Raw genomic sequence first — 19,976 nt, 5'->3', positions numbered from 1 at the left:
CTGCAAACACAACCTGACTTCTGCACTCCTCTCCCTCCACCACTGCAAGCTGCCCCTGCACCCAGGTTTTGGTCGGAGAACAGCTGTTTTCCTCAGACAATGAAACTCACTCTGGAGAAAGTCAAATAAAACCCCTTTCTGTGATGCTGCATGAATGCTTTCTTATAAGAAATGAGGGGTGCCACTATGACAGACGTTTAGGGAAAAGCTCCAGCCAAATCTACCAGCCATTAGGCCATGTCGGGAATGCTGTAACAGCCTCATGAAAGATCCTGCCTAGTTTCTTTCATACAGTGGCTCTTAATAATGAGCTTATAATAAGTGTACAGTCTGGAGGAATTTACTATACAGTACCCAATTGGATTTATGTAGTCATAAACTTCCACAGCACTGCTTCTATGATTTACAACAGTCCCTACTAATGAAGCTATGCCTGGACATGAGATGTGGAACACAAATTGTACCAGGCTGGCTGTACAGTGATACTACACAAATGCATGTGCATTAGTGTGTGTTGACACAGCAATCTGTAATTGTTTATTAAGAGAGAACCATTGCAAATAACCAGATCTTATGAAAAGATTGGGGTTGGACTCGATGATCTCCGGAGGTCCCTTCCACCCCTACAATTCTGTGATTCTGCGATTCTGTGAAAAGCGCCAAAAGCACAAACTTAGGAAATGTGTGGGATGGGGTTTTATTGTGAGAGAGTTTACATATAACAGAAGGAGAGGGGAACAGATAGTCCCTAGACCTTATCAATGAAAATCCTGCTACTTTCTACCTCAGCTGTAGGGGACTAGGCTTGATGGCTTACCTGATTCCCAAACCTTTCTCCTAAAAAGAACCCAGCACAGAAGATAACTTGCTGTAGGATAAGCTTCTCGTGATCTAAACGGATATAGAAGGATGCGTACTTCACAGAAGTTTTCCAGCACAGACATGTCATGTTGCTGCTACTGAGCATGTTAAATAGCTATTTCAGAAAGGACTGCATGTCATTAACATAAATTACCTGGGCATCGCGGGCAGCACAGCTGTGGTACGTGCACAGGGGAAGGACAGTGTAGGCTTGGACATCTTATTCTGCTGCACAGTACATTTCCATTCTGCAGGTGGAACATAACACAATACTTAAATGAAATGGGCTACCTTAGAAATCTGTTATCTATTCCACATTTGGCTATTTTAAAAACAAATGCCATTTTACAGCATTCTGGCTTATGTTACACCACTGTAAGCCCAGACTACTTCAGCTGCCTATGAATTTATGCTGGGGGTCAGACTGTAGCAGAAACACATACAAACCTTAAAATCAGAAGAACTGCCTAAAAATGGATTGCAACAACCTTCACTTCTGTTTTCTTTTGAGCAGATTGCACTTAGGAATTGCATTTCCAAAACTAAGACAAGATAATGAATGGTAGGTCTCTGAGATATCCCCTACTGAGGGTTAGTTCAAGACCACAGGAGACAATAGTGTCTGTAATTTTTCCTGAAAACTGTGGAGAGTCTTTTGTTTTCATTTTATGGGTTCCCCGGTAGACAAAGAGCACCAGTTGGTAAGTAGCCATTTTTCTAAGAAATATGAGCAAGTCTTGGGAATACTGTTCATTATTCATGTCATTAACATAATATTTTATTTGACCACATCTAAGTTTGATTTATAATTAAAACACAGGGAATTTTCCTTCTCCAGTATCTGTAACCAGAAAAGACTATCCATTTCAGATTCCCATTTCCCATCTATAATTCATCTTCCTAATTTAGCTCTGAGTTGCTCTTGTTTATAGCAAAAAGAATCTTTCAGTATGAACGCTGATACTATACTATGACAATGCTACAACTATGTAGGTTGACGTGGTGTTGGGAATAAACCCATTTCATTTTCATGTGCCTTGTGGAGCACTGAAATGTTCCCAGTGGAGGTGCAGACTTCCTTAGCTTTAGTATGTGTAGGCATTTCTGCCCACTTGCAGGATGAGGGCTACCCTTGGTCTGCGTGGCTCCCTGCCCAGCAGACCATCATCCGAGAGCCTGTCCTGCAAAGAAAGGCCGGCTCCGCCTGCTGGTTGGCTCACACTGCTTTCCTGACCTGTGCCATGGCATCCCTGCCTTTTTATTTCCTGGTTCTGTAAAATCTCCTAGAGGAACGTTTACTTCTGTGCATGTTCAGCTGTGATAAAAATTCTGCAGACCTTTACTGACCTTACATTTAGATTCACAGGGACATTTGGGAGTCCAAGCCCCATAGATTGCTATGGGACTTCAGCTGCTGCACACCTTTGTGAGACAAGGCCATGAAAGAATTTCTGTGCCAGGCTCACAGAGTAACAGCTCTCTTTCCAAGCTGCAAAGGGCTGGGAAAGGGTTGACTGTGGACAGCATTCACTTCAGCCCCCTAAGGCATGCAGCTCCACTGGTCTGGGAAGAGGGGCAGTTGGTGGTACATGTGAAAGAAAGGAGGAGCAGAGTAAAAACACTGAATTATGTTTAGATTTTTTTTTGGTTTGAGTACATAAATTGTAACTTGTTAAAATACAATACTATGCACACACAACCAGGAATGCCTTTTTTTTTTTTTTTTTTTTTTTTTTTAAATCCCAGGCTCAATAACTTGGCCTCTGTTTAGCTAGTTAATGTGTCTTACTTTTTTCTTAAGCATGCACACTTTAGGTGTGTATTGGCTGGCTGGCTGGCTGGATTAACTGTTGTTCAGAGATACACCACTGATCTGTCTCTGTTTCCTGGCTGGTGTTACTTGATCTGTGTGGAGATCATACAGATCTTAGAGCTTGAGGCCACAAATGAAATGTTGCTCATCCTGGCTATGTAGACCTCTGGAGATTTTGTTGCATTTCTCTGAAGTGTGAAGGAGTAGGTTGTTGCTCCAGATTCTGTCCATATACATACTTTGCCTAATTGATTTTCTGCCTGGGAATCATAGTTGAGTGCCACTCAGGTTTCTTTTATTTGCTGTGTACAATGTAGTCTCATTCTTTTATGCTGTAATACTGGGTTTAGGGTCTGTGCTTATGTTATGTCATAAGATGTTTCCTAATGCTTTACGTAGCTTTAACTGAGTCAAAATTACGAACTGCTGAGAGTTCTGTGATGATCTGGAGATCTATAGAGGTCAGTGTTCTGATGGCAGTTCTGCTGGCTGGGACAAAGCCCACAAGAATGGCTGGATGCTGCAGTTGTCTGGAGTCTTCCTCCCATGCATTAAGAGTTGTATCCCAGAGATCCTTCAGCATCCTCACTGCTGAAATAGGCTCTAGTAATATCTTGCACCCTCACAGTACAACAAAAGTAAAGCAGAGAGAACAAGCAAGCAGAGTACAGGACCACTTGGTAAACTGTTTCTACTGATCATTACCACAAGAAGTTTTCTTCTTTACTTCCCTTGTTGCCCTGTACTGTCACTCTGGTCTTCTATGGACATGTGAGAAGGGAAGAGGTAAAGCACATCCCAATTTGTTGGAGCCTGAAAGGGCATGGGTCATCAAAGTAATGCTGTTCTCTAGAGGAGCCCTCCATGTACTTCCTCGTCTCTCCAGACTAACATCTACCTAAAAACCACTAAGCAGTGACTTCTACACAGATCTCTAGGGCTTCCAGGGAACTTCAACCCCACCCAAGGCACAGCCTTCCAGCAATTCAGTGTTCTACCACACACTGACTCCAAGGGAGTTTCCAGCTTTGCGCGTAGAACAGCAAAAGTGAGCAGGAACTCCTTTTTGCTGTAACCAGGGATTTTTATTCATAGTACATTGCTTTTGCTCTTACAGATGCACTCTGCTGCACAGATGTGAGATGCAGCCAAGCTTGTGGGACTACTGTTTGTGCATCTCTGCACAAAATTGTAGTAGCAGATCCCCCAGAGCAAATGCTGCACAGGAGCCCAGTATCTTACACTTGCAAGGGAGGAAAATAGCCAAGAAAAATGTATTCCACATTAAATACAGCAGACAAAACTCAGCATCTGGAGTGTCTCATGTGTTACTCATTATGAAGTACTCCAAGGGATGTATTCTGCTCCTTCTTCTGTCCCTCCCCAGCACTGTACGATATACTTAGAGGGTGTATGACAGCTGCACTCTAGTGCCAAACACCAGCTGATGGTAAAACCAAGGGCCCGTGCTTTCATCTCCCAGGCACTTCTCTCTCCTCCCTGTGCTGCATTCTCATTTTTCATTCTTCTTTATCCTAGAGTTCTACAAATATTATTACCATGTTATTTCTTCAACACTTTAAGGCAGGAGGTACCCTGACTATGGAAATGCACTTTGGAAGATGTGGGCACTGTACGTAAATCAGAACACAACGAAATGTGGGTTCAGTATAACCCTCTGTATTGATGGAAGCACAAGTATTATATGTCATTAATGGGGCCCAGTTATTCGTGGTGTAACATTCAGCATTGACAAAGCTTGTGGCTTCTTAATAAGCTTTTGTGGCTGCCCTATACAAGTATTTTTGCCAGCACTGGCCTTCTCAGTTAATGTTTTCCCTTCACAAGGATGTTTCCCTTCACTGCCTCTATTTCCCACAGCATGATCACTACCCCTAGCAAAAACAGGCCTGGGCTCTGTCAAATTGTAGATACGACACAAAGGATTCCAGTCAATTCAGCAAAGCAGAAGTTGTAGGATCAGTAACTCAGTGGTCCTACCTCTGAGCAGAGACAATTAACACAGTAAACAAGTCCGTAGGGTTCTAGGTAAGGATGCCATCTTTCTCCTACACGGTACTTCTTGTCTTGAAACACACAGTATGTATCTGAATCTGCAAAACAGAGAATGATTGAAAGAGCTCCGAATTAAAGATCCCACTCCATAGATAAGAAGTTTTTGCAGGTGCAATACGTTCTATAAACTATCTTTGTGGACAATACAGAACATTTTGTAAAGAATTATTTTTTATTCTTTCCCTGGACAATGGCACTTAGAAGTTGAATGCTCTTAATTTGGCCATTGTTTCTTGTCCCTCAAAATAAAATAAATGAAATGGCCTCCCATCATTCCCAAACTATAACTCCTGAAATAGCTCAAAGTGTGGTTCGTACAAGGTGGGTTTATTCTCACACCTACTAAGGCATAGGCTCACATCCCACGTAGGTAACAGAACTGAAGTGCTTGATTGCTCAGGCAGGTTGATACTAAATCTCGTCATCACAAAACCATAGCAACTGGCTGCACGTAGAAAAATCTGAGGTTGTACAGTAGAGATTTGTAAATAAGGGGACTTATAGAAGGAATATGCATGCACTGCATTTACACTGTATGTTCAGTATCTCCATACTTTAAAAGCCTGATAAAAAGAAGCTTGTCCTCATATTTCAAAACAAGTGGTGCTGTCTTACACATGCAATAGCTTCCAAAGTAGTCATTAAATACTCATCATCTTGCAGGTAGCTTTGCAGATATCCATCTGCCTATCAGCAATTACTGCCCTGTCCTCCCTGTCACATTACAGTCGCATATTAAAAAGTCAAATCTCTTAAATAAGAGGATGCAGTTCTCTGTATTTTCACAAGAGAAATCCTTGATTGCTTTACTGATGTCCAAATTCAGTTTAATTCATTTGCCATCAAACACAATCCAAGAGATAACCTAAGCAAGAACATTCTTTACATGTGCTGGGCTAAGAGAAGGTAACAAGAGGTAGGGATTACCAGTAGCAACTGGGAGGTAAGCTACTAAAGAAGCATGACAAATGAAATGCAGGACCCGGGAGCGGCTGGCTGAAGCGGAGGCTGGCCATTTCTCACCCCACACTTCTCTTGAACAAGGATCCCTGCACACTGCTTTGTCTCTAAGTTCAGCCCTTTTGCAATGAAATCTTTTTTTTTTTAATCTACATTCTTAAAAGCAGGAGCTGCTGACACTGAGGCCCAAATGTGAACAGCTTTTCAAGGGCAAGGGACTTAGTGCTTTGTAAGGCCAAAGCTCAGCTGGGCAGAGCAGCGCACGGCTGCAGGCCGCGGCTCCCACACGCTCACTGGGACGGCTGCTCCCCCCACCCACGTTTCCTGAAGTGTGCTAACATCTCCTGCAGATGACAGGCTGTGTAGAAATATTCCTTTGTTTTGTTTGTATTCTTTTCAGTGCTTCTCATCAAGTTTTTGACTGTGCTTAGGCTCTTAATTTTCTCAAAAGATGTATCTAATCCAGTTCATATGAGATTGTTTTTGGAACAGAACAGAACAGTCCTGGACAAGATTTACACTAACTGAAAAGCTCAGCACAATGGCCTTACACAGGGGACAAAATCCAGATAATCTGTCAGATGTTTACAGAGGTCACTAAAATAGAATTAAGCACTCTCTCAATTCGGGGTATGTGAAATAAAACAGATTCTCCAACCGATGTGTTATGGTCTGTATAAACCTGTATGGCTTTAGGAAAATGTGCCCCAAACATGGCTGTGACCTGATTTGACTAAATGTAGGATTAGGAGGAGGAAGAACAGCACGAAGCTTTGAATGCAGCTCCACAGTTCAGGACATTCTTGCTTAGAAGTCTTTTCTGAACCGCGTTTGTCAAATGGAAGGAAAATGTCAGGTCAGGGGAAATGCGAAAGCTTTGTCAGAAGTGTACTTACGTTTTCCTTGTTCTAGTTTACCTCCGTCTATGAGCAGGAGACAGAGCACACCAAAAAAGATAAAATGAAAATCCTCCAATCTCCACTTTCTTCTCATCTTTATCAACAAAAGGGAGAGAAAGAGTCTCCAAGGTAGAGAATGAGCTGTTGGAAAGAAAAGATGAATTAAACTCAAATCCAGCAATACACCTACATTCTCTGACTTGCTTTCAGCCAGCACCCAGAGATCCTAAGCTGCCCAAAGGAAAAAATCTGTTGGTACCAGAGATCTTCATTTTGTGGAAACACCTTTGGCTTCGAATCATTTCATTTTTGGAAAAGAGACCACGCTCCCATTCATGAAAGCTGAAAAGTGGGTACCACATCTCATTAAGTCTCGTTTGAGCAGAATGCCTTCATCGTTAGATTCCCCTTGGACACAGCTGGTACCAGGCTCTGCAGCATGGAAATACATGTGTAGGGAGAAGTACTGGCCAGGCTGCAGGCAACAAGAGTCCTCCTCATGCAATCTAACAGGCTCTCCCCCAACTGTGTGATTCACCCCTCCTCCCATCTCCCAGCTACTATTGTTCTGGGATTGGGTACAATTAATTTTTCTAGAGTTAACCCTTTTGTTGCCTTGAAATCTGAAAGTACGCTGCCACCTTCATTCTAATAGATCTTAGCTATCAAACTCTTGCACATAGAGCAAAGCTTAAGGTATTCTCTGAGAGGTGCAGAGATAGTATTGTACTCACTGCAAGCTCCATTCTGTTTATCTTTTTCTTTTTTTTTTCTTTTTTTTTCTTTTTTTTTTTTTGCTTTGAAAAGATTATTTTATAATGAAGAAAAAAAAAACAGGGAAAAAATAATTAAGTACCATTTCTTTTTGATAGCCAACTTAAGATCCTAAATTAAGAGATCTGTAGACACATTACTGCTCGTCAGAGTTCACTGCATGGAGTACACTTGTCCATAACTTACAGTGCTGAAAGATTTGGGTTTGATTTCAAGAGTCTTGGAAGTGGCTTCACAGTTTTATAAAAGTTTGAAAAGAAGATCCACCACTGCAAAAACAACCAACGTGCTCTGTAAACTGATTTGACCTCTTCAGATTTCATGTAAATAACAGAACGGCACACAAATTTGGTTTAGTTGACAGATAACCAGAGCAGAAGTAGTAATTCATATATGTTTATTCAAAATTAAGGGGTGGATAGCATAGAGAAATTAAGTAAATTCAGAGATGATCTATGAGGAAGTCACTGAATGTGTCAGCCGCTTAAAAAGAAAACCTTCCTATTAGAACTGCTGGTGTGATCTTTCAACAAAGAAAGAGAATTACCTGCTCCTATCACAGCTGTTTAGGGGTTCTCTCCACAGTCCCAAAGCCCCAGCAGGGAGGACATCTTCCTTAACACATGTCACTATTTAGCGAACTCTGTCTCTATTCAAGGGGCTCATTCAAAATAATGCAAATTGCATCTGAAAACATTCAAAACCATAATGCCTTTTTAAAAGCACACTCCCTATGGCAGTAAGAAAATAAAACTTTCCATTTATTTTGGAAGCTGAGAATAATATTCCAATTTCACAAGAAAGATGTAAGTCATTTTTTCCTTTCAACGTCTTCAAATCACACAGGGCATTTCGAGGCCAAACAAACTTCTAACAACTTGTTTAAAATGAAAACCTCGCAGCTGAGTCCCGGGGCAGCATGCATGCATGGAGCACAGCAGCAGCACATCCTTGGGACTGGCAGAAAGGGCAGCGCTGAATGCTCCGGCCCTCTCGGGGGGTGCCTGAGCAAACCGTATTTATAGAGGGAGCACAATCATCCTTTGTGCGGGCTTTACCTGTCGGCCAGCGGGGCCGCCTCGGCTAGAAGGGGCTCAGGGAGCCGTCCGTTTCAATGCCGCACCTCGGCTGCTCACGCTCAGAAAGGCTGCGTGCGGTGAAATGGAGGAGTTAATAACTGGGATGGGATGGGGACTTTTGATGTCTTCCTTAATTCTCTTTAATTTCTGCATTGTTGTTACTCCAAATATAAACACATACTTTTCACTATTAGCACACTCCCTTTATTTCCCCAAAGGGCAACGTCCTAAAAATATTCCTAGATTTAAATAATCAGTTAGGATTAACCTGTTAATTATTGGTGTGCTTCGCTTAGCAGAAACGAGCAAAGCGATCTCCTTCTCGCTGCACCGAAGCGAGGCTCGGGCTCCGTACCGCTCGGCCCCAGCAGCGCCGGCGTCGCGCACGTCGCGCCGGGCAGGAGTGGGAGCGGCGGCCGTCCAGCAGCGGGCACGCACCGCCGGGCGCCCGCTCCGCTCCTGCAGCCTCGGCCTCGCGGCCCCCCGGCCGGCCCCGTCGAGGATTTCGGTCCGCGGGGCTCCGAGCCGCAGATCCCGGCTGGCGGGGCTCGGACAGCGCGCGGGTCCCGGGGCCGGCGGGGACGCGCCGGGGAGGCTGCGGGCGGCGGCTCCCGGCACGGAGTTCCCGGGAGCGGGATGGCGGGGCGAGCCGGGGCGAGCCGCGCTCCGACGGCGTCACCGCGCCTTACCCGCGAGGAGAGAGCGGCTCACGAACCTTGGGAGCCGGAGGCCGCTCCGAGCCGCGGCGGCGCCGGGGGAACCTCTGCGCTGCGCCGGGGCGCGGGGACTCGGGTCGGGGGCTGCGCCGCCGCTCACGTCGCCATAATCTCCCGCCGCTCAGCCAGGCTCTCGTCTCTTCCCTTCGCTCTTGCGGCGGCGGCGCGGACGAACTGGGGACCGACGGCCACCGGCGGCCCCCGGCCCCGTAGAGCGCGGGGCGAAGCGGCGGCGCTCCGCCGATCCTCCCCCGGACCCCTGCGGGGCGGGCGCTCCGCGAGGCCCCGGGCCGCCCCGGGACACCTGCCGCCACCCGAGGCCCGAGGATGCTCGGCGGCCGGTCCTGCCGCGCGGCCCCTGCGGCACTGCGGCGGCGGAGGCGGAGTGCGGCCGTCGGCCCGGCGGTCCGCCTCCCGCCCCGGCCCCCTCCTCTCCCGCGCCCCGCTCCTGCCGCCCGGCCCCGGCCCGGGGTGGAGTTTGCTTCGTGCCGGGGGCAGCGCTCGGCGGGGCGAGAACCGCGCCCGCCCCCGCGGCGCCCCGCGCCCCCCCCGGTCCGCCACCCCGCGGCTCTCCGGGAAGCGCCGTCCGCGGCGTTTGGCCGGCAGCCTCTGCTGATTGCCCCCGCGCTGCGTTAGAAGTTTTTGGGGTCACACGGTGATTCTGGTGGGACCAAATTAAACCCGTGACTCATGACATTATATGCTCGGTCAAACATTCTTGTTCCGTCTCGTTGTAGCCCCTGTAACTAATAAGAAGAGATCAGCGAACCCTTGACAAATGATCTGAGAAAAAGGGTGAGGTATGAAAAGACATCATGCGCAGAAACAAATGTCAGCCCATTTCCCCCGCTTTGGGAGCGCGGCTCGCGGAGCGCGGCTCCAGGTCACAGCGCACCTCCGGGCGCGTCGCTGCCTTCCCGGGGGCCGAACGCTGAGCGGAACTTGCATCTGTCCCAAGTTAGCTGGGCTGGGCGAAATCCTGAAAGTACAGCACGGGGAGCAGCAGTGCGAGCGCGGCGGATGGCTTGCGGAGAGGTTTCTGGTGCCATGCCGTGAGTTACCAGCGCTGCGCGTTAGGGAAAAACAACTTTGTAGCTTTTGAATTCCAAGAGAAAGAAAAAGAAGTTGCGTTCTGGAGTTGAGCTTTTTGAAAACACTGCGCTGAAGTCTGTGCTGCTGTGCCACTCTTTGCCCTGCTACGCACAGGCACAATCTATGTTCATAAGAAATAAAAGGAACACTTAAAGCTCTTAGACCTGAACGTGGTGGCCTCTGCCACAAGCTGATGGCTTTGGGGGAGCCACCACACGACACAGGAATGGGCAAATGGGAAAAAGAAAAGGACGCTGAGTTGGAAACAAGCTTGTCATTGGCACTGGCAGGCAGGACGATCCAGGCAGTGTGAGCTCTGGCCATGCAGAGGTGCAGCCACACTCGGGGGCAGGAACAGGTATGCACACATCCTTCTGAACTGTGAACTTGCAGTAACTTTAGAAGCAGAAAACCACATACACAATATGTAAATCTGTCTAGAAAAGAGACTGCAGATCTTTGTGAGCAGGATGTCATCATCTTTGTACATCATCCTGTATCACCATTCAGGCTGAAGAGTTTGGTTTCATAGCATCGGTGTGACCTCAGCGGGGGGTAGCTTTGTGTTAGGACAGAGCTCAGTTTTCTACATGGACATCCCCAAACAGCCCACCTGCCCCAGCACCAACCTGTCACATGTCCTTTGGCCGCTGCCCTTCGTGTGCATTACTCCTCTGTGCCGATACAATGCCCAGTGTATGTGGTAAGGACAGCAAAAGTCCTTCATGCATAGTCGGTATAGGAGTAATGAGAAATTAAATGTTTTCTATGGACTGTGACCCGAATTCTTTTGCAGAGAGATTCTTTGAAGAGAAATTCCTTATTTGGCCTGAAGTGTGCCTTGAGAGAGCTGTGTTAAGATGCCAGCACTTCACTCTGCATGCTGCGAGGCTGCTGCAGGAGATGGTGTTTTCTGGCAGTCTGTGGAGATATTGATTCAGGTGTGAGTCCTTTGGTGAACACAGAAATAGACCACAGGAGGCCCTTCTCCCACCTTTTGGCAGATCTAGGTTGGAGCGAATTGGCTGAAAGAGCTTTTCCCTGGAGTGTGGGCTTGGTACTCATAGGGCAACGTGGTGGGAACCTGGACATTGGCAGCATGCCCCAGCCTTACTCCTGCTCCTGCTGCTTATCCAGGGCTGTGCGTGTTTAACTGTGCAGAAAGGCTGCTGCTGGATTTAGCCATACAGGGTACAGAGGCACAGCAAGAGTTACGGTTGGTGGTACAAAGGACAGAGTGACACATTCTGGACATTGCGTGTGAATGAGACGTTTGCAGGTGGGCTGATGGTGAGCAACCCCTGCTGAGCTCACTGAGTGTTCCACACCATCACCTATGGGCAGTGCTGCACACATGCCTGAGCCCTTCTTTTCCCAGCTCTGCCCGAGTGCCTCTGAGGAGCAGGTACGATTAAATGTAGTCCTGTCTGCGTCTCATCACATCCTGCTGTGCTTTGCCTGACGTTGCAGCTGATGCGGCCCTGAGTTAGGGAATCTCCCCTGTAGGCTGCATTGCTGTTGTGACTGAGGAACCACCTCTCCATGTGCTCTTGCTCAGTGCTGGGCTGTGACTGAAGCTTAGTTCTGTTGCACACGTGTGACACAGAGCTCCAGAGAAGCTGGAGATGTGGCTCTTACCCATCACGTTCTCAGGCAGAGCTCACTGTTTCAATGTGCTCTGTGTCCTGCTGTCTGGAAAGGAAAAATTGGCTCCCAGCAGTGGGCATTAGAAATTTGAGGGTACCTAAACTCTTAAGAGCACAGAAATGTAGCCACGCAACTCGTTTGAGATAACAGACCTTATGCAGCTAACAAGCTGGGACACTGAGAGTGGAAGTGCATCTCCTTGTGCTGTGCCTCACAGCGGCCACACGGCGTGCAGTTATGCAGTTACCCTACTGTTACTCCTCAGCTCTTGTGAGGGGGGAAAAAAAACAAGATAAAAGATTCATGCCAATGCTAACATGTTTATACACCATGTAAAACTCTCCTAATTGGATTAGATATGGAGTTTGGAGAGATGGCAGGCACGTGACACTACTGCCATTTACCTCCCCGTCTTGTTTTTTTTTTCATTCCTTTCAAGAAAAAAATGTTTATGGTCAGCTTTTCAATTTTGAAAAAGCGTGGAAGGAAGTTCTTAAACTTAATGAATTTCTGCATTTTTGCATTCTGCTAAGCCCTTTGGAAAATGTATCTTAAAATGCTAAATATTCTTCCCAGGATTTTATAATAATCTCTAAATTACTTTTTGTGGTTTGGATCAGCCCTGCAACTGTCATACTGGGAATACAATCTGGATGTTCATCAAGCAGTCTTCGCATACGCTATTAAACAAAAAGGGCTTCAGATGTGCATGATTTAGTGATTATGGCATAGGATGGTCATGAGCATTCTCCACCCTCCTGCTCATCCTGTAGCACTGACTTCATCTGTGGTGGGGTTTCAGTCCTCAAACACTGGAAATTAAGTATTTAGCAGAGAGTCAGATGGATTTGGTAAGTCGGAAATGCTTGGGTATGGCTGGCTAAAAACAACAGCAACATTACATAAAAAGTCAAATTGAGGCCCAGTTCTTCCTCACCTTTATGCAAGCTGATTCATCTGAAACTGAAGAGCAGCTCAAAGTCTTCCATTGTTGTATCAAAAAAATGCAACTACATTCTGTATTCCTGAATGCCACTTCCAAATACATAAGTGAACACAGTCATAAGAGTTAACATACATGAAAATGCAGGGGACCAGAATTGTCCATGTTTCAGTCTGTCCTAGAGCAGGTAATGCTTTGTGAGGTGAGGTGTTGAGAACACCACTGGATTTTGCATTGATCTCACTGTGCTCATCTGCAGCTGTCTCTAATCAATCTAATTAATCTAATCTAGACATTTATTTCTGTCACCACAGCAGTGTGTACAGCACTGATCCCACAAATCTTTCTCATACCTTTAACATCAAAGAAAGTCAGCAGGACCAGGATTTGTATCTTTATGAGCTATATGGAAAGCATCCTTCACCACAGTGTGTCACAACATCCATACTCAGTGGTTTACTGACAGAGAAATAGTAATAAAAACGTATACAGTGTTATCACCATGATCTGTACAAGCAATTTTCAGTCAGCCTTTCAGGTGAGCCCAAGGAACTGGCATAAATGAAATTGTGAGAGGGCTGATCTCAGTGACATTCCCAGGGTGCATTCGTGTCTGTCCTGTCTTGAAATGTCCAGTTGGGAAATTCTTGACCAGATACATGTTGCTGTCAGTTGTGCACAGTAATCTCTGGCAGAAATCATTGGTTTCTGATTTATCCCCTTTCTGTGCTTAGCCAATTGAATTACTTCTTATTTATTTATTTATTTATTTACTTACTTAAGAAAATTTGAATCGTGACAGATTTTCAAAGTTTATTTTTTAGTATTAAGGGTATTGATTAATTTCTTTTGCATTACTTGGTCTTGTAATGGGTGTTGGAGACTCAATGGTGATAAAGCTGTTGAACACAGATCTCTACATCACCAGCTGATGCCACGTATGTCAGCAGACAAAGAGAGATGCTTTGGTAAAGATATCAAAAAACAAAGATATCTTCATTCCAAATGCTCATCCCTAACTCCTGTACAGACAGCACATCTGGGAGGAAGCCTGCACAACGCACAGTTCCTGGCTTCTACCACAGTGCAGTGCTGTCTGGTGACTGCAGTCAGTAGGCGCAAAGGAGCATCCAGCATCCTTATCAGTGATGGCTTCAGAATTCAGGGAGGAGCTTCACCTGGATTGTTTTCTCAGAGCCTTGCGTTCCTAAGAGCAGCAGCAAGCAGTGTCGTTCACACAGAAGAGCTGATGTTCTCCACTGCCATGGGGATCACTGAGGGATCTCACCCAGATGTGTGCAGGAGTTGGAAGGAATCACAGTGATTTGTGCTTGCTGAAGACCTGGCTGTGTACGAGAGAAGCAGTAAGAAGTCCTACAGACTGTCCTTACCGTGATAAAAATCCACTTGCTGATGCGTATCTCCACAGCTGGGATCCACCAGAGAAGCTCTGTTCAGTCGTTTTCCAAGGCATGGCAGGAGGAGTCCAGGCTGACTGAATGAAGCTCCATTCGCAACTCAAAAATACTTTTACAGAACTGTGATTAGCACTGCTAATCTTGCCTCGGTGAGCCAAAGACAATAACAGTGAGGTTGCCGAACACCTCAGCTATTATGTAATTCTGTTCCTCAGAAACTCGCTGGTGTGAGTGCTTTTGAAACCCATTAGTGAAACTGAATTTGCCAAATGAGCCTTCTCTGGGGGGAACAAAGTCAAACGTGTGCCAGCATGGAGCCAGCGCCTGCCGGAGGCTGAGCCTTCACAAATCCCATGGCTACCAGTGAGACTTGGGGACGTAAAGTCCTTGAGCCCGACTGTAAAATGAACTGATGGCTGTGAAGCTGCCGTTCCCTTTGATAACAGCACCGTGTGCTTACTCCTAACAGGCCCTGGTGCATCAGGCTGGCACCAACCCATGACAGAGGGCTGCCTGGTTCCACCTGCGCACTGTGGCACAGCCCTGATGTCCTCCGCAGCACCCGACCGACCATGAGGGGACTGTGGGACCCAGAGCACGGGGCTGCTCCCCTCCTGTCTAGGTCAGCCACCCGTGTTGAGCCTTTCTTCTGGTGATTCTTCCTCACAAAGGAAGCTGCAGAAAGAGGGAAAAAACAGCTGAGCTTCCACAAAAAGCCACAATGAGTTTTCAGCAGAGGATGGGCAGAGTGGAAATTTCCACGAGGATACTGCTGAAATTGGAAATAGCTCTTTGAGAACAATTATCTGTGGAAGTTACAAATAAGGAAAAGAGGGGATTTCCCTTAATTGTTAAGAAAAAAAAAATATATCAGTATAAAACACATGGAGAAAATAAACAAACAGTGAAGACGCTGTTGCTGGTGGGCTGGCTTTGTAAGTATTACTGGAACCTCGCAGAACAAGAGTTTCTTTTATTCTTTTTATCCCAGCTCCCCACTTGCACAGTTCTTGTGTGAACATGCAGCAGTTTCCAAGGTTGTGAAATTATCAGAGCTGGACCAGTGCCAGTACAAACCAATTTATTGGGGTCCAGCAATTAACTAAAACCTAGAAAGCCTGATTAATTGTGGCACTGCTCAGCAGGGAACATTCAGAAGGAAAAAAAAATCAGGACTGAACTCCATGCAGTGTCTCTGTTCCATATCCCAACTTACACTATATGTAAAGAAAAGTTTCCTCTCTCTAACTACACTTATTTTGCACCGTGCACCAAGAATAACTACAATGCCATTTGAGATAATGTGTCTGTGGCTCTCTAGATTACCATTTCATAATAGCTTTTGTCCACTTATAATTTTCTGGTGTAGGATTCATATCTTGTTCTAACCCTCACAATAGGATGCATTATTTTAAAACATTGCTTTGTTAAGCTTCTCTCTGGAGGGACGTGGGAGCATCCAGCACTGCTCCGTTTCTTTATTTTCCTCCAAATGTTGACATGTGTGAGAAAAGCGAGGGTTTGGTGGTTGTTTGGAACTGTTTAAGATACAAAACCCAAGCAAACAGAATGGTTGAGCTGAGCACTGATTTACCAGGCAGAATATGTTGCCTGAAATGAAGTCCTATAGACTGAGGGGACAGTCAGGAGCTTTTGCAGTTGGGATGTCTAAAAGCTGAGTTAGGAATGTCTTACACACTGTAAGAAGCAGTTACAAGGTGTAATTAAGGTGTTAGCTGATTTCATTGTGATAGCGTTAACAAACAGTGTCCACATAAGGTGTTTTACTGCAGGGCTTGTCATAAAAGCCTATATGTAAACCAGAATTTTAAATTCTCGTTTCTGTTTTCCTCACTGGTACATTAATCACTTTTAGTATAGATTTTATGAGAAGAAAGTAAATATTACGACTCAATGTAATGCACTGCTGCAGTGTATTATAATGGATAATACAAAACACTGGGTCTAGCAATTCATCTTAATGCTTCTTACATCAAAATAATTCAAGGACTAGTAATGGAAAAAAGCTGTCTGAGGATAAAAAAATAGTAGTAAAAAACCTGTTACTCCTACCCAGTGAAAAGGAAAAGAGAAATACATGCAAATGTTTTTAGCTTTTCAACATCATTTTATATCCTAATCTGCATCCAACTGTGACTCTGTCACATTCTCAGATTTAAAGAGTGCAATCCACAGACAGGGCTAAATCACATTAGGCAGTGGTGATAATAGAGCCCGTGCATGCATGACATCCAGGCAAGACATCTCGCTGGGTCTGTAGGGTGATTTGGGACATCCAATGAGGTAGGAAGGGCTGTCTCCTCCAATTTCACTGTATTTATTGGGGATTTAATGTATTTTTTCAAAGATATTTGCAGTGGAAATAGGTTTGTCGGAGGTCATCTAATTGAATCTACAGCCCTGGCAACCCTTCACAAAGGCTGCCAGAAATGACCGAGTTGCTAATGTTTAACTGTGAATACCCAGCAGGGGTCCTCCACAGGGCTGAATACAGTCAATTATGTTATTTTTCTAAATATTAGTGACTCAGCTGTCTCTGCTTGTGAAGAGTTGCCAGGGTCACAGATACAATCAGACAGATCCTCCCCCCCTGCACTTCTAAGAGATGGGGAGAAGCTTTTAAATAGCATGTTGAATCATCCTGCAGCAGAGGGAAGGGTCTGTGCCAGGCTGTGCCTCCCCTGCGGAGGCTCACGCGCAATCTGGTGGCTTTGGGAGATCACTCCCCTCATTCCAGTGGGCCAGGCAGCGAGATGGGTCGTCGTTTGGGGGCATTGCCCCCAGCCAGTGAGGAACCCCCTGAGGTGGGGAGTGCAGCACAGGTCTGCTCTGAGCAACACCCACTGCCCAGAGAGCTCTTCATCTGAGATGTGCCGATGCCCCCGCAGCCCATCTCCTTTGCCCCTTACACAGAACTGCAAGTATTTTAGGTTTTGATCACAGTTCAGAGACACAAAGTCTCTTTCCCAAAGCCCAGCCTTCTCTAGCAACAGCATCCCTGTTCCTGTGGTCCACAGCCCATCTCTTATCTGATCAACAGTGTTTGGTAAAAGGGAAAAGCACTTCCAGAGCATCTGAGTGCCAGTGCGTCATTTTGGCCCAAGTTTTGGGTAGTGCTTTGAAGTTGTTGAAGTTCCCTAATTTACTGCTGCTAAATTTATCCAACTTCAGGAATATTATATGGTTGTGGCCAACTCCCAACTATTCTAAATCTATTGCAAATACTCTGCCAGCATGCATCCAAACATAATCTAGTTCTGACATATTTAATGCTGATGCACACAATTTCCCTGTACCTTCAGGCATTGTATCTGAAATGCAGTAGATGAGTTCAGCAACCGTCCATTGGAGCTGAGCTCCTACAAGGTGAAACCTGTATTCCTTTGGGTCTGTGTCTCTCTTAGTGCTAGCAAAACCAGTCTCAGTCTGTAATGACTACTGCCGTTGCAACTCTGACTTGTTGAATGTAAACAGTACTGGTGTGGGATTTTGACATTTCCTTGCAGTGAGCACAGAATCGACTCATGAAATGTCTTTCACTTTTTGGTTTGACATCAGTACCTTTAGGGTCAGAGTACTGGTGTGCCAGGCAGGTTAGAAATGCAGAAGCTAAATAAAATCGCAGTGAATGCAGAAGCAAAGTTTAAGATGCAGAGAATTTGACTTCTCTGGAGTTGGACATCATCGAAAGGGTGCCTCCGTAGCTTGTTCTTGCTATGAAAACAGGGAGGAAACCAAGCCACCTTCTGTTAAGGCTGGAGTTTCCCCTGGCTGGAGCTCCCCTAGGGACAAAGAAAATAACCCAGCAAGGGAGAGGAGACTCGCTGTGTTTAGACAGCCTTTCCTCTTCTGATCTGTGTGCCTCTCAGGAGGAGGAGTTCCCTAGGAAGGTTTTGATGTCTGGCTAATTACCAGCCAGTATCTCTCTCCTGTAGGAGGAGATGGTTTAGGGCAGCAGCGGTGGTACTGTTAAACCATAGAGGAGATGGTTTCCTGAATGTTTTAATTTGTTAATTCTTTGCCTTCTCCCCAAATTTCTATTGGGATGGGCAGATGCACAGTGTAAAACTGTCCTCAGGCTGTATATAAGGACTCCACCATGTAAAACTGGAAGCCTGGTGTTACTAATGGCGCAAAGTTGCACTTGACCTATTCTGGCTGCAGAAATGATTGAGGCGACAGCATCTCTTCTTGCACTCCAACTCATCCAAATATTTATCGGTGAGAACTGATACAAATCATGTCTGTTGCTATAAGCAGCTGAAGAACATGCACCACAGAAAGACAGTGTTTCCAACTTCTGTCTCAGCAAACACACCTCGTCTTTCTGTTGACACTGGAGCCAGTCCTTGTTCCCTTCTTTCTTTGTTGTTATTGCATAACACTCAGTAACTTAAACTCTTAGCTGAACTGTATCAATACCAAACATGACTCATCAATCAGTGTGTTCATCTCACTTTGTGAGGGAAGAGTTACCTGCTGATTCTGTCTCCAAAGAGCTTTATCCTCTGTGCATTCAGAAGTTACTAGTATTTTACTGGTGATCAGTCATGAGAGGTTTTACATTCCAACTCTGTGGCTTGTGTTAATGAGTAGGAAAAATTTTTCTTCATTTTACTTGAAGTCATTAATGTCAGCCAATTGATCGCTTTTTGGTTCCTCAGTGCCATGGTTTTTGACAAGCTGACAGAACTTGCTTAAGGAATATTTAAAAATATCTGATTGCATGATGTAAGTACAAGAACATTGGTGTATGGCAGTAATGTGGGAACAAACAATTATTTGCTGGTGTAGCATCCAGCCACATTATGAAGAGGGAGAAGTGAGTGGGAGCTGCAGCAGCTCAGTGCTACGTGTTGCACTGCCAAAACGTGTGTGTCCCTTTGGGCTACAGGGGACATTGCTAATGGAGAAACCATCCCTCAGCTCATCTGGTGAGTTTGTGGCTGGCTGTGACACCTTCTCTTATTCTGCACTTATCTCAAGGAACGTGGAAATTTGTCTACATTTCATGTTATCTTCTTAAAAAATGAAGAAGCTGAGACACAATAATAAGAAATGCTCTGTGTGCAGTTACCCATCAGGCTTAGAGGAGAACTACCGTAGATCCTGTCTCCTGAGTTGCAGCTTGGTGTCCTACCAGCAGAGCGATGTTTCTACCCACTCAGTGTGCTCCTTCTTGTACTTTTGCATTCCTTTAGGTATTTCAGGTCTCAGGAGGATGCAAATATCCTCCTTCCTGTTAAATGGGACAACCACATGTGAGCTCAATACAGCACTATTTATTCTTCTACCTTGAGCTTTTAAAAGAGAAGGGAGAAGGAGGCGATATTAAAACAAAACAACCAACAAGCAATATTTCCCCACAGCGGAGGAAAAGTTCTAAAAAGAACCAATCTACCGTTTGCTTTTCTTTTACAGGCCACCTTCCAAAGCTACACAAGGGTAACTGCATTACAAGGAATGGATTAGCACAGAAGGGTTCTCTAAAGTAGACCTGTTGGAATTATCCTCAATATTAAAAGCGGAGTGTTTGTTTTCTTTAAGATGGAGGGCAGCACCAATAAAAACACCAGTCAAAGAGGCCAGTATTACTAGATCACATGTCTGCTTTTATCTCAGTGGAGTTATAGTAGAATGATTTCTGCTTGGAAACTTTAAAGCTGGACAGCATCCT

The 19,976-nt window shown here is 45.5% G+C and overlaps 2 protein-coding genes across 4 annotated transcripts in view; one reads left to right on the top strand and one right to left on the bottom strand.

The window, feature by feature from the left end:
* CHRDL1 (chordin like 1) overlaps positions 1 to 9,484 on the bottom strand; it is a 42,322-nt gene extending 32,838 nt beyond the window's left edge. The window contains exons 1-5 of one of the 3 annotated variants that reach the window (XM_048959827.1): positions 9,178 to 9,484; positions 8,442 to 8,530; positions 6,607 to 6,750; positions 4,676 to 4,788; positions 1,016 to 1,109 (exon numbers count right to left, since the gene is read on the bottom strand). In XM_048959827.1, coding sequence (XP_048815784.1) covers positions 1,016 to 1,109; positions 4,676 to 4,788; positions 6,607 to 6,703 — 304 coding nt within the window. In that variant the 5' untranslated portion in view covers positions 6,704 to 6,750; positions 8,442 to 8,530; positions 9,178 to 9,484. Of the gene's footprint in view, positions 1 to 1,015; positions 1,110 to 4,675; positions 4,789 to 6,606; positions 6,751 to 7,930; positions 7,952 to 8,441; positions 8,531 to 9,177 lie in introns of those variants that run through there. The other 2 variants (XM_048959825.1, XM_048959828.1) reach the window with 2 other exon arrangements.
* PAK3 (p21 (RAC1) activated kinase 3) overlaps positions 1 to 19,976 on the top strand; it is a 154,445-nt gene that overhangs the window by 26,203 nt on the left and 108,266 nt on the right. The window lies entirely within an intron of this gene.

The sequence above is a fragment of the Lagopus muta genome, chromosome 13, assembly GCF_023343835.1.
Source record: "Lagopus muta isolate bLagMut1 chromosome 13, bLagMut1 primary, whole genome shotgun sequence".
In the NCBI taxonomy this organism is placed as follows: domain Eukaryota; kingdom Metazoa; phylum Chordata; class Aves; order Galliformes; family Phasianidae; genus Lagopus; species Lagopus muta.
Note: the sequence above shows the minus strand (reverse complement) of the source record. Positions and strands in the feature narration are given on the sequence as shown.